The sequence below is a fragment of the Mercurialis annua genome, linkage group LG3 (genome assembly GCF_937616625.2).
Source record: "Mercurialis annua linkage group LG3, ddMerAnnu1.2, whole genome shotgun sequence".
Lineage (NCBI taxonomy): Eukaryota > Viridiplantae > Streptophyta > Magnoliopsida > Malpighiales > Euphorbiaceae > Mercurialis > Mercurialis annua.
In genome coordinates this window covers 69,710,437-69,725,217 of record NC_065572.1, presented here as the reverse complement: position 1 = coordinate 69,725,217, position 14,781 = coordinate 69,710,437, and the positions used below count along the sequence as shown (strand labels likewise).

The following is a 14,781-nucleotide window of genomic DNA, read 5'->3' as shown; positions in this document are numbered from 1 at the left end:
AAAAAATACATAAGAAATACTATTAATCTTAGAAAGTACTTCATATAATCTATACACTTATATAATTGAGAGGACTAACGGAACCCTCTCACTAATTCTCATCAAATAAAGAATTCTCATAATCTCCAATTTTGCTAAACTACTTTAGATCTATTTAAATTTTAAAAATTAATATTCACAGATAATTCACATTAGTTCCCACTTTTCATAGAATACTTAATTAAATTAAATCATATCAAAAAATTTAACATCCTATAATGAACTACCTGATTTATCAATATAAATACTATATTATCTTCTCCGTTGTAATGTCTGGCATTTAGGGTTTTGTTTTTACTCATTAAATTTGTCTTTATATTGATTTGTTATGATGGATATTGTTTCTTTAGTTAATCATATATTGAAACGATTTGCTCTATTATTTTAGTTAATCATATACTGAAACGATTTGCTCTAATATTTTTTCAAGTTCTGAGACATTTTATTTACTTCATTCTAATTATTGTAATTTAAATTTATCTTTTCTTATATGTTATCAGGTTGCAACGCTCTTTATAAGAAAAGTGGAAGCTAATTATAGCTTGGATTTAAAGGTATTGTATAATTATCTTTATATTTCTTTACACTTTTGACTCATGGATTTTGATTCTGAAATACCGAACAAAAAAACTAAACCACATTTTTTTTATAATTTTAAATTTAATTAAATCAAATTAACGAGTTTCATTTTATTATTCAATTTTGACGTTGTAACCTCCATGTAAGCGCAAATAAATATTATACGAGATTTGAATATTAGTAAAACTTATAATATAATTGATGGATACCGAATCCTATTCTACTTATAATGGAGCCGAGTCGCAGGAGATCTATTCTCAGACGACACCAAACTCCCGCCCAAAGGGACGAATCCACCGGATCCGCCTTGACTGGAATACATCATTCGACGTCATAAAGACCGAATCCCTGAGGACTCGGACAAAGCACGTCGACCCCGGGATTCGGATAAGATCTCCAAGATCTACGCATATTCGGAGTATCTGTCCTATTTGGATACAAATTCCGACTTAGGAAGATAACCTCCAACTTAGGAAGACGATGCTGTTTAGGAATATTTTCCTAAATAGGACTCATATCTGAATAAGGAAGGACACTCCTAATCAGGGTCAAACCCTACTAAATAGGAATCACTTTCCTACTACAACTCTGTAAGGTATACATTCGACTACTATAAAAGGAGCTTGAGGTATGCCTAAACAGATAACTTATAAAAAATACAATTATTCTCCCTTAAGCCTAAACTGACTTAAGCATCGGAGAGCTAATCGGACAAACCGTCCGATTGGCCATCTACACTGTTTTGCAGGATTAATGCCGCCGAGATGCCGGAATCCATCAATTGGCGCCGTCTGTGGGAAAAGCTTAAAAACTTCGAATCGAAGGAGCTTTTCTGTGAACCAAATAAAATTTCATTGAAGGATGGCATCTGACGGGATTAATTTGAAGAACAAACACATTAATATAAGAGATCTGCAAAATCGAAAGAGTGGAAAATATCAAGTATCATTATTGATTAATTATAATCGGGTGAAAAAGAAGAGAAAGAACTGGTCATGTATTATTATTGGCCGAAAATTCAAAAAAAGAAGAAAGGAGCATGTGATCAAGGAAAAAGAAAGCAATTACCGAATTGTGGCTAAGGAAGCGTGTACGGGAGACCAAAATAGAAGCAGGTCACATTATTTATTTGGTGGTCAAAGGGAAGCATATATGCAAGCAGGTCATATTATTTCATGGCGGGAAAAGAACAAATAAAAGGCAGGTCTTGAGGAAAAGATATAGGCAAGGAAGCACAATGAAATAAGCAGATCACAGCATTCTATGGTTGGCCAAAGTTCAAAGGGAAAATAGGCTATTAAGGACTTTATTCATAAATTGAGGAACTTGAATGAGGAGCTTCTACCATCACAAAAATTATATTCGGAATTAATGAATCGGCGATATTATCTTATTATCAACGGGAGCTAAATCACGATAAGTTCTCAAACTCATTAAATATTTTATTACATGTGAAATTAATTGATCGTGTTATGATTTCAGCATGTTACCCCTCTCGCATGATTTCATCTAAATTGATCGATTAATCATGTATATAATTTGCAATTATTTTTACATTAATCGAAATTACAATATAAGATCTATCGAAATATATATTTTGTCTTAGTATAATATTTGAGATCTTTACTTATTAGAAAAGATTTATACATGAATAAATTTACAATGCTTTAACTAAGCACATATGTATGACTATATGAGATCTTTTCTTTTTAGGAAATATATATACATGAATAACTTGAATATATTTTAGCATATGAGTATAAATATCTATATATATATATATATATATATATATGAGATCTTTGCTAATTAGGAAATCATATGAAAAGAATATATTGCATGACTACAAAAGACTAATTAGTTAAGAAGGAAATAATCAAATGTAGCATATGTAATCATTAGTTTCCTTTATCAAGTAATAGATTTACTACTTGAATATACAATATCTTCATGAAAAAGAAAACCGTTTAATAAAAAATTATAATGTAAGGATGGAGTATATCCTACATAATTTATATAAGATCGCTTGCTATTTTGAACACAACTCTATATGATAAATTTATATTATATCGTGAAGTCCATTATTGGACCAGTCAAAATTTATAAAATACAGACATAGAAGATGAAGAAAATAAAAGAAGAAATGCTGGAAAATATACTGAAAGAAGAGACGAGATGTCCCAAATACCAGAAAACTAGGCGAACAATGCCCAACAAAAAATAAAGAACGAAATGGATCGAGAGGCAAAAAGTGAAGCGGCCCAAGAGGCAAAGAGAGAGATGGTTCGAAAGACAAACCGAAGGCGAAACAAACATATTGATGAAGAGAAAGTTTTGATTAGGAGCAAAAACGGTCCAAATACCGAAGGTCAAGATGTCCTAAAAAGCTGAAGGAAGAAATCGCCGTAAAGGCGAAAATAAAACTTGAAGAAACGATCTAAAGACCAAAGGACAAGATGTCTCAGGAAGTTAAAGGAAAAGAATAAATCAACAAAATAAAGGGAATACTACCCGAAAATAATGAAGAAGAGCATAACACCCCTAAAAACAACGAGAAATAAGAAAGATGGAAGGAATGAAGAAAACAAAAATAATGTCAAAACGGAGAAGATAAAAAAGATACCACCCGAAAAGGTGAAAACCAAAATGAAGTCATGAGAAGACCAAATTTAAGAAGAGAATAAAGGAAAAATACTCCAACAAAAAAGACAAAGGCGAATCCTATGAATCTCCATATTGAAGTAAAAACACACACGTAGCGGAAGAAGTTATGGAAAAAAATATGAACAAAGGATCACTTTACCCCCCGAACTTGGCGCAAAGTATCAAAAACGTCCAAATTAGCGAAACCGGATCACTTTTACCCCGAACTTGGCAAAACCGTTTCAAAAACACCCCTATGCTGATGTGGCACCCTAATTGGAGAGTGAGATTCTAAATACTCATTAATTCTAATTAAATACTCATTAATCATACTAAAATACTAATCTTAATTAATTCAGGGGCTTTTATGAACTTTTTTCAAAAAAAATTGAATTTTTTTTTACAATTTCCGGCGAGGAGGAGATCCTCCTCGCCGGAACCTGCTGCTCGTCTCAGACGAGCATGTCGGTGCTCGTCTCAGACGAGCAGAACCTTGCTCGTCTGAGACGAGCAAGGATGTGCTCGTCTGAGACGAGCAAGGTGGTGCTCGTCTGAGACGAGCAAGGATCTGCTCGTCTCAGACGAGCAGGTTCGTGCTCGTCTGAGACGAGCAGGTCTCTGCTCGTCTCAGACGAGCAGGTTCTTGCTCGTCTCAGACGAGCAAGGTGCTTGCTCGTCTCAGACGAGCAAGAACGGAGGAGCTGCTGCCGGCAGCTCCTCTGAGACCCATGGGTCAATTTTTTGACCCATGGGTCTGATTTAATGTTTAAATTTTTTTAATTTTTTTATTAAAAAATATAATTTTTGGGGATTAATTTGGAATATAAGTAAAAGTTGGAGGATTAATTTGTAATTTTAAGTTTGAAATTAAAAGGATGAAATTGTTATTTTTTTAAATTATTAGGTATTAATTTAAAATGTTTAAAAAAAATTAGGACTATTTTAAACTTTTTTCAATCAAAAACCACCTTAGAAAACCAAAACCCCTATTAAAACCGGAGAGTGAGGTACACTCTCTAGGGTGAGAGTGGGGAGGGGGGTTTTTGTACTAAATTTGATAAGTTCAGGGTAAAAGTGATCCCGTTTTGCTAATTTGGACGTTTTTGATACTTTGTGCCAAGTTCAGGGGGTAAAGTGATCCTTTGTTCAAAAAAATATAGTCAAGACACTAAAGAACATCAAAACTGAAGAACTCGACTTGGACGACGTGAAACTGAAGTGCTCACCCCTATCAACGCAATAAAAGGAAGAACGAAAAACGGCCCAAGAGGCGAAAAACGAAGACATGCTCTAAAAACGGGCATAAATACCCTTTGAGATCGGTGTATTTGTGGGGGAGCTTGAAGGAAAAGATACAAATTCCACGAAGAATGCGATCAAGAAAAGAAAAAAAGACAAACAATTAGCGGAATCAAATAACTCAGATCTAATGATTACAAAAACAAGAAAAAATCCAGAAAAAAGAAATAAAGCGAGAGATGGTGGCAACAGAACTCCTACAAGGAGTAAAAAAATATAGAAAACATAACAAAAATCGGTGGCAAGAAAAGAAAAAATAAATATAAAGGCCGAAAGAAGAGAAGAAATAAGAAATCAAATGAATTTTACCCAGAACAATAATGAAGATGGAGAAAGAAATCAATAAAGAGAACACCACTTGAGATCATGAAGAACCAAGCGATGTAAAAATGAAGGAAAAGACCTCGGGCAAAACGAATGAATAAACAAAGAAGGCTCCGCCAAAGAAGAATAAGCCAAAGCTTAAACAAGAAGAGACTCGCCTTAAAAAGGCTCGGTCAAAAAGAATAAACAAAGAAGGCTCCGCCAAAGAAGAATAAGCCAAAGCTTAAACAAGAAGAGACTCGCCTTAATAAGGCTCGGTCAAAAAGAATAAACAAAGAAGGCTCCGCCAAAGAAGAATAAGCCAAAGCTTAAACAAGAAGAGACTCGCCTTAATAAGGTTCGGTCAAAAAGAGCCAAGAAAACAACAAAAAAGAAAATAAAATTTGACAAAGATGAATCATCCAAAAAGACTCATCCAAAGGAAAACCCTAAGAGGAACAAAAAAGATAGATTCGTCTGAACCTTGAAGAAAACCCCAAGAGGGAAAGAAGGATGAATAAGATAGAAGTCAAAAGGCCCATCATCAAGTATAGACTTTTGGTCATACCCGATGGTGTCAATCGCCCGTCGTCAAGTATAGATCTTTTGTCATACCCGACGGTGCCAATCGCCCATTGTCAAGTATAGACGTTTGTCATACCCATTGGTGCGAACTATCTTTAATTCATACAACGCAGCAAAGCAGACAGGAATCAGAATAAATAAAGGCGAAACGCCGAAAAACCAGAGTATAGATTTACTCTAAAATAAAGGCGAAACGCCAAAAAAACCAGAGTATAGATTTACTCTAAAATAAAGGCGAAACGCCGAAAAACCAGAGTATAGATTTACTCTAAAAAAAGCAAAACGCCAAAAACAGAGTTTAGATTAACTCTAAAAGCGAAATATCAAAGATCAAAATCAACTCGAAGCAAAATAAAGCGAAAGGCGAATCAACTAAATAAAGCAAAATAAAGCGAAAGACAAAAATGCCAAGAAATAGAGGAATGCGAAAGAAAGAAAAACGCCGAAAAATAAGAGAAATGCGAAAGAAAGGAAAAATGCCAACAGAAGAAATGCGAAAGATCTCAAAACAGAAGACCGAGTCTAAAATGATTCGGGTAAAAATAAGGCCAACTGCCAAAATAAGGAGACTCATTCAAATCAAAAGAAATAAGGCTACATGCCCAAATCAACGAATCACAAACAACTCGCCCAAATCAGAGGAACAAATCTTAGTATGGAAGGCAGTCCACCGGAAAAGAATTAAAATCAAGGAAAATCGACGAAATAGATTGAATGACCTTATCTCAAAACGGGCATAAATACCCTATGAGATCAGTGTATTTGTGGAGGAGCTTGAAGGACTCATATCTGTCCAATGAAGAAAACAAAAGGAACAAAATGAAAAAGAATTGCAAGTAAGAAGAGTCAACTCGAAGAAACAATTACTCATTAAAAGAGTAAATATCAGCTGGAATAAAAGACTTCGAGTAATGAAGATAAAGACAAAGAACACAGAAATGTTGAAATCCGAAAACCAAGAAAAGAAGAATGAACATCAAGAATCGGCGAGAAGGATCTCAACAAAGAGGAAAAGGGTAAACAAATAAAATTCAAAAGGCCGATGGATCGAATCACAAATTGATTGGAAATTAGAAGACAATTGAAGGAATTTAAAGAACATAAAAACAATCAAAACATGAACAAAGGAATACCTGGAGATAAGGCATCAAAATAAATCAACTAGATTCGCCAAGAGTCTCGCCAAAAGAAGAAATCAAACACGAGAATTAAAGATTGAAGATGAGGCAAAGCTACTTTCGAACAACCAAAAGTAAAAGATGAAAAATGAAACAAATACAACAGTTTAAAGACAAAGGAAGATAGAACGAATGGACACATGTCCTACCTTCAAAAAATAACGAATAGATGAGCGACACATGGCGAAAAAGGAGAAAAACTGGAATCTTGCTCGAGAAGCAAAAAGGAACGCCGAAATACAAAACGACTCGCCTCAAATAAGAGCTGAAATACTCCAAGGCATAAAATACCATGACTTCAGCTCACTTGCGGGGGGCTAATGATGGATACCGAATCCTATTCTACTTATAATGGAGCCGAGTCGCAGGAGATCTATTCTCAGACGACACCAAACTCCCGCCCAAAGGGACGAATCCACCGGATCCGCCTTGACTGGAATACATCATTCGACGTCATAAAGACCGAATCCCTGAGGACTCGGACAAAGCACGTCGACCCCGGGATTCGGATAAGATCTCCAAGATCTACGCATATTCGGAGTATCTGTCCTATTTGGATACAAATTCCGACTTAGGAAGATAACCTCCAACTTAGGAAGACGATGCTGTTTAGGAATATTTTCCTAAATAGGACTCATATCTGAATAAGGAAGGACACTCCTAATCAGGGTCAAACCCTACTAAATAGGAATCACTTTCCTACTACAACTCTGTAAGGTATACATTCGACTACTATAAAAGGAGCTTGAGGTATGCCTAAACAGATAACTTATAAAAAATACAATTATTCTCCCTTAAGCCTAAACTGACTTAAGCATCGGAGAGCTAATCGGACAAACCGTCCGATTGGCCATCTACACTGTTTTGCAGGATTAATGCCGCCGAGATGCCGGAATCCATCAATAATTGAATGGACCTATTCGCAAGAAAGTTTAACTATTTGGAACTTTTATAATTTTTCACCTAAATAAAACATTAATTTTTTTAAAATAATCATTGATAAATAACATTGATATATATCATGTATGGATTTGGTAATTTATGTATGGTAGACTCTATCCAAAAGAGTACTTTTATAAGTTTCAAATGTAGATAAACTATTTATTTAATTTTATAAATTTATTATTAATAGATATATTGATATAAATTATCAATTTATCTAAGTAAATAATTAATAATTAATAAGAGTGTAATTTCAATAGGATTACAATTTAAGTACGAGTTAGTTGAATAAGAAGAGTTTGATAAAATGTGTAGTTATTCAAACTATAAAATTAAACAGTTTTACAATCTTTGTTTTTTTTTTATAATTTTGTTCTAATTTTTATTTTTATCCCGTAAATATACGATCATATATAAAAACTACTTATTCTAAATATAGGATAATTCATACAAAATGATTATTATCATAATGTCATAATCACTTAAAATATATTAAGTATATATGTTTGTATTTAAATCGAATTTTATATTGCAACAAAATATAAATTATATAAAGAACTAGAATCCTAATTTTCATTTTTTTTAAAGCAAAACAGTATAATGGCTTCGTAATAGAAAGTAGTCTTATAAAGGAGAAACAAATATATAATTGCCTATATAAATTATCGAGTGGACTTTTTATAATAAAAGAGGAATATAAATTTTAATACGAATTGTAAAAACAAAACAAATCTCACGAGCACATATGATGGATAATGCAAAGTATTAAAAGTTGTAGTACCAGATTTATAATTCATTACAAGAAGTAATTGTAGGTAAATTTTTTAGAAAATATAAAAAATTATTGGAGAGAGAAAAAAAATCAAAATTTGACACAAAAATATACATTATATTATGGGTTAATCTCAATAAAATACCAAACGTTTGCGAATTTTGTCAGTTATAACCAAACCTTTCAAAATTGTCTAGTTTAGCCATTTTTGGGATATTTAGAACCTCTTCTAGCCATTCGCGAAAAAAGTCAAAAAAATTGTCATTCGTTAATGAGTTAAACTAGCTGATTTTGATTGATTATGCTAAAAAATATTTCAAATATTCCATATCAATAAAAATCGGCTAGTTTGGCCCATTCACGAATGATAAAAATTTCGATTTTTTCGCAAATGGTTAAAAAGGGTTCTAAATATCCCAAAATTGGCTAAACTAGAAAAATTTTGAAAGGTGGTTATAACTGACAAAATTCTCAAACGTTTGGTATTTTATTGGAATTAACCCTTATATTAATTATTATTTTTTTGATATTTTTTTAATAAAATTATCATTTAATTTGATTTCGCGCAAATGCGCGGAGTTACGACTAGTAAATAATAATCGTTAGTTAGCGTTTGATATAATTTTCACAACTATGCACAACATTAAAAATTAAAAAAACAACTAATATACAAAAAATCAAAGCAACACATATGTTTTGAGTTAAGATGTAATCCTCTCAAGAAAAAAAAAGTTAAGATTGTAAACAGTAACTAACTTAAAGCACTGGACACAACATCAAATCATCACAAGTCTTGCTGCAGATGAAGATGAAGCATCATGTTTGAGAAATAAAACAGGGACCTAACGGACATTACAATTATTTTAATGTTACAACAGCAATGGAAAACTTCCATTGTGAAATTCAGCCACTAGATTTCAGTGGCATGTGTATGAATCCAGGGTAGTCCAGATTGAAGGCACTGTTTTGTATCTGATATTGGAACTATAGGTCCGAGAAAGATGCGCCACAAGTCGAGTTTTATGGTTACCAGCATTGCTGCACCCAGAGCATCTACAGCCACTCTCGGCAAGTCCCACGAGTCGCTAGGTTTCTCGTCGATCCTGTGTTCATAATTGAAGAGCGCACACTGTCAGTATACCTTGTGATATAAGAAAGCACAGCCTATTTCCTTCCGGATCTTATATATAAACTATATTGCACGGAAACTTTTTAACTCCAACGTTTCAAGGTTTCGTATCCATTTCCAGAAACATTTTAGAAACTACGAAACACTATATTTATAACCTATTCTTGTAAAAAAAAAACATTATTTTCACCATTTCATTTCAGTTTCCGTGCTACATAGTATATGTAATTACTCCTATCATTTTGGTTTTCTTTCGACTCAAAGGTACTTCTATTTTCAACATATCCTTTTTTAAACCAATGAACTGTACAAATGCAAAATTAAGATAACTCGCACATTCTTTCGTATGCTGAAATAAATAGAGCTCAGAATATCACTCCACAATGTCCACATGTTGCAGATAGTGTGTGTCACCAACTTCCAACCATATAGTACAGTTCATAAGGTATTAAAGTGCCTAATGCAATCAAAAGCTAAAGCACAAGTACTCCAACAAGAAAAATGATTGGTCGATTTACTTCTTACCTCAAAAACATCGGGAAGCTCACAACGAAGTAGATGGCATAAAACAAGGACCCAACTTTGTACATGGAAGATCGGTCAACAAACTCATAATAAGGGAACTGCATAAATTCAAAACATAACTCGTTATCAGTGCCTTTAATTCACACATAAATGCAAAATAGTTACGTTAAGATATTTTCATCACAAGTCATTCTACAGAAAACAAGATGATAATAATAATGAACCGATGCGACCACGAAACACTTTGCCTAGCCTAGCCGCATAGACATGCGAGATGACTCTCTCTAATAAAGATTGGAAATCTCCTCCTTACCAAAAATCAAATATTAAATAAGGGGATCGTAATCGCTATAAGCTCATATCTTAGACCATAAACTCTCAAAAAAATATTTAAAAAGGCATTTTTGCTAAAAGGAAAATCCTGGATTTTGGATAAAATAAAACAGAATGGTACATACATTAGATATGGCTAATGTCTCCAGGTAGGCTATAAAATATGCAAGAGCCAAGATCCATGCTGCCTCAAAAGCCCATTGAAGGTTTACTGGCATGTCAGCGGTAGCATACCGCAGCCTGCGAAGTGTCATATTTGAGGTGACATGGTAAAACAGGAAGCACACATGAGTCAGAAGGAAAGTTGTGTGAGGTACCTGCACAAAGTAATAGAGCAATGTGAAAATGGACAGATGTATGTAGGTTAACAAGAGTGTTTCTTGCTTTGGAACTTACATCATTCATTTTCCATGATGGAAATGTATAAGAAGCTCCCAAAACTGTAAAGAAGTAATGCGTCCAAAAGTAATTACCAACATAGCTGAAAATGATTATCCAAAGGCTAGCCTGCCACAACATGAAGTTTACAATTAAGGTCAATGACCTTTCTCTAGAAATAAACTCTTAAAAGTTAATATGTATTGAACTACAATAATGATCAACGATAAAAAGAAAATTAGGAATCCAAAACCTAATAATAAATGTTTCTCTTCAATCATGGTCATCTTAAGGATTTCACACCAATTGTAAATTAATAAGAAAAAAGAAAGCAAGACGGTGTGAAGGACACTATAACATGTCATATAAATTGAAAGTCGGCATTTTCCTAGTAAAGGATTCATAATTGTATCACCTAAACAAATTGATACGTGCTATTAACTCGCATGTCTGGCCGATTCAAATGCATTTTTAGCTTTAAGGTCGCAAATAACTGAATAGTTCTACTACAGCACAATGGGAAATACAAATAGATTCATACTACTGTACACTGAAGCTCAATAAACTTTCCTACAGAAATTGAAGAAACAGTGAGCAACTTTCCAACATGTAAAAACTTCTTCAAAAGATACATACAATATAATTAAGGACTTGCACATATATTAAAAGTTGATAGAACATGTTTACTATATTATTAGCCAAAAAGAAGATTAGCAAAAGATTAAGAAATTCAGCAGAGGTATGCATATCTGATCAAATATTTGATAAACGAAGCACATGAACAAAATGATGCATGATCAAAAAAATCAAGACCCGTAGCTACATTATCTCTCAAGGAAAATCATAAGTAAAATCTAATGCACTAAGAGTACTTGCCTTGACCCAATACCGGTCCTTAAAACTCAAGTTCCTGTCAGCCTGCCAAAAAATTTGTAAACAAAAGCAAATTAAACTTTACGGAGAAAGACTAAAGAATTCCTTTTTACGATAACTATCTACGAAAAAAATGGATAGGTACGAGAAGAACTTACCTTTCCGACAAATAAAACCGGAATTAAGAAAGAAGGAACAGCTGATATCATAGCTAGAAGAAAATACTCCAACTCCGTAAAGCTCTGGCAGTAACAACAATCACACCTTTAGACTAAAACTGAACAGCAACACAGTTAAGAATATCCAAATTTATATAACTGAACATAACTACCATAAATTCAGCTTTATTTTAGACTAAGCAACTGGACCAGTAATGCCACATTGATCTAACTCCATTTTACAAAACAGATTCATTAACATGCAGGAGTGAACGGCCTTATATTTACCAAAAGACATGAAATTCAAAGGCTAAAGCAAAATTTTCTCGGGAAGCAAACAGAAAGTTAGTTACCTCATAGAGTTTGTAAGGGACAACAATGCCCAGACAGAGAGTAAGCCAAAACGGAGTGTAGCAGAGAAAGAAAAGCTCGCCCCATCTCTTGCTCGGGTTCGGAGCCAACCATAAACTCGGTGTACACGAATCCGATTCAGACCCTGTAGTATCATTTCACACCCAATTAACAATAAAACAAGCCAATCCAAAACAAAACAATAAACCAAGTAGAAATTAAAAGTACCGACCGCCCATTTGTATGAAATTGTTAGCCGATATATATGAAATCTGGGGAGTGCGTTGAGCCAGAAAAGTTTAAGTCTTTGATGGTCAAGTAGCTCCGCACTTGCGATGGAGTCTACACTATAATACTGCACTGCCAGCTTTTGGTTTTGTCCGCATTGTAATTTGGATCAAAGCTATATTCTTTAAGCCCTCGAATTATGATTGCCGAGCCGAACCGAACCAAACCAAATTAATTAAACTAATCGAAAACCGAGTTAAATAAAAATTATGATTTGTTTTGGTTGGTTAATTCGGTTTTGTCTAAATACTACATATAAGGGGTGTAAACAAGTTGGGTTACTCGCCAGTTACTCGAAATCGACTCGAAAAATTCAAGTTGAGCTCGGCTTGAGCTACTCGAGTTTCATCTCGAGCCGAGTTCGAGTATTAGTTAAGGAGGTTCGTGAAACTCGCGAGCCTAAACGAGTCACAAACACATAAAAATAATAATTTTATTTTATTATATTATTTTTTTATATCATTAAATTTTAATGTACATCATTTTAATTCGCAAAATACAATATTTTATAGCAAAAAAAATGAATCAAATATTATAAATCTTAATAATTAATAATATATAGTGTGGCCTAAATCGGGTTCGGCTCGTTCTGTTTTCACCTCTAACTACACACCCCTACATGTGGTTTAGTTGGCCCATTTTTAATTTAGGAGTGTTTGTTCAGTTTAAAATAAACCGAACCGAATAATTTTTTTTTTAAAAAAAAATACTATGAAAACAATAATCTGATCTAATTGATACTTTAGTTTTTTAAATTGGTTTAAATTTTGATTAAATTTTTTATATTTAAACCGAACCGAACTAAATTATCAATTTTTTCATATTGTCGCAGATCAAATTTATCAGCTCGGTTTATTTATTCAGCTTAGTTCGGTTCTTCCATATGATTAATTGTGATGACATAATAAAGATGACAAAGATTTAAAAGATGAAGAAACGTAATTATGAAATTCATATTGAAAAGACAAAAACTAAAGAGTTTATTAGTGTAATAGTGTTGTTGGTAGAGATAGTGGTATATAGGTATGTCTGTTTTTATAGGTAACTTTTCATTCAAATCCTAATTTCCATTTTAGTCTTACACTATAAAGCTTTACTGCTAGTACTATAATTTTAGTTATAGTACTAATTCTCTCCCAGTTTCGTCTCTTAGCTGCTGTTTTTGCTTTATTTTCAGAATAATCTTCTGCTTTATTCATATATCTATATCTTTTATTAGAAAGAGAAAAATATTTTTCAAAAATATTTTAACTATTTGATCCGTTTATTTCGCAAGCAATTGTATACAAAAAATTAAAGAATTTAATTAATAATAATTTGATACAGTTTAATATTACACCTTTTTTATATGATAAATTTGTTCACATATGTGAATAATTTTTTTTATGATAGTAGATGAATTTTATAAAATTAGAATGTAAGTATTTTTTTCTTTAATTATGGTCTAATTTACCACAAAAATAAGATAAGAGGCTACAAAATATTTTATTTTTATCAGTTAGATCATTCATCATTTTTATTTATTATCTGGATATAACCATGGCTCTTGCCCACAAAAAGGGTTGAACGGGAGCTTTCATGGTGGAGGAGGAATCTTGCACAAAATTTTTGTCTGTTTGAATTTATAAAATGAAAAACATAAATCAAAGTTTTTAAAATTAAAAACATCAATTTATAAAATTAAAAACATAAATCAAAGTTTTTAAAATGGTTAACCATTTAACCGGTTAACCAGTTTGAATTGTTTGAATTTCTGGTTTTGTGGTTCTTAACCTTTTAACCATAAATAGGCGAACTTTTTAAAAATTAAAGTCTATAAAATCAAATTTTATATGTAGGTAATATGAAAGAGACAACACAAGAGTATTAAATAGAAGAAAAAAAAATTAATATAAAAAATCAATTTATAAAAAAAATGTAAATTACTTATAAGCCGATTAATCGATTAACCGTAGTTTTTAAAACTTAAATTCTAAAATTAAAACATTATATAAAATAAATGTTTAAAATAGTAAACCTAAACTCTTGAAAACATATTTTTCGGTATGATTTTTTAAATTTCAGTTTGATTAATCGGTTTGATCGTTTTTTCTACCCCCCCCGCTAGAATAATGAAATGAAGCTCTTCATAGTTTTTACGGAAAAAGACAAAATAAATTTCCATAAAAAGCTAAAAGTATAAATAATTTAAAAATTAATTGCATCTTCTATTAAGATATTAATTTTTTTTGATAATTAGAAAAGAGAAAACGCTAATGGAAAAATTTGAACTCACGACCCAACAGTTTGTTGTCCAGCTCTTATACCATAAATACCTTGTTGGTAGATAGTAAAATTGTACTAGTATATTATTAAAATATTAAATTGTTTTTTTTTTGAAAGAATAAAATATTAAAATTTTAAATA

The 14,781-nt window shown here is 32.4% G+C and overlaps 1 protein-coding gene across 1 annotated transcript; it reads right to left on the bottom strand.

The window, feature by feature from the left end:
* Window positions 1–8,990: 8,990 nt before the first annotated feature.
* LOC126673060 (cycloeucalenol cycloisomerase-like) lies at window positions 8,991–12,490 on the bottom strand. Its single transcript, XM_050367020.2, has 8 exons — window positions 12,320–12,490; window positions 12,090–12,232; window positions 11,737–11,820; window positions 11,582–11,623; window positions 10,724–10,834; window positions 10,453–10,644; window positions 9,995–10,092; window positions 8,991–9,443 (listed from the first exon to the last, which is right to left on the bottom strand). The coding sequence occupies exons 1-8, from the start codon at window positions 12,324–12,326 to the stop codon at window positions 9,251–9,253; spliced, it is 870 nt and encodes a 289-aa protein (XP_050222977.1). The 5' UTR covers window positions 12,327–12,490; the 3' UTR covers window positions 8,991–9,250.
* Window positions 12,491–14,781: the final 2,291 nt, after the last annotated feature.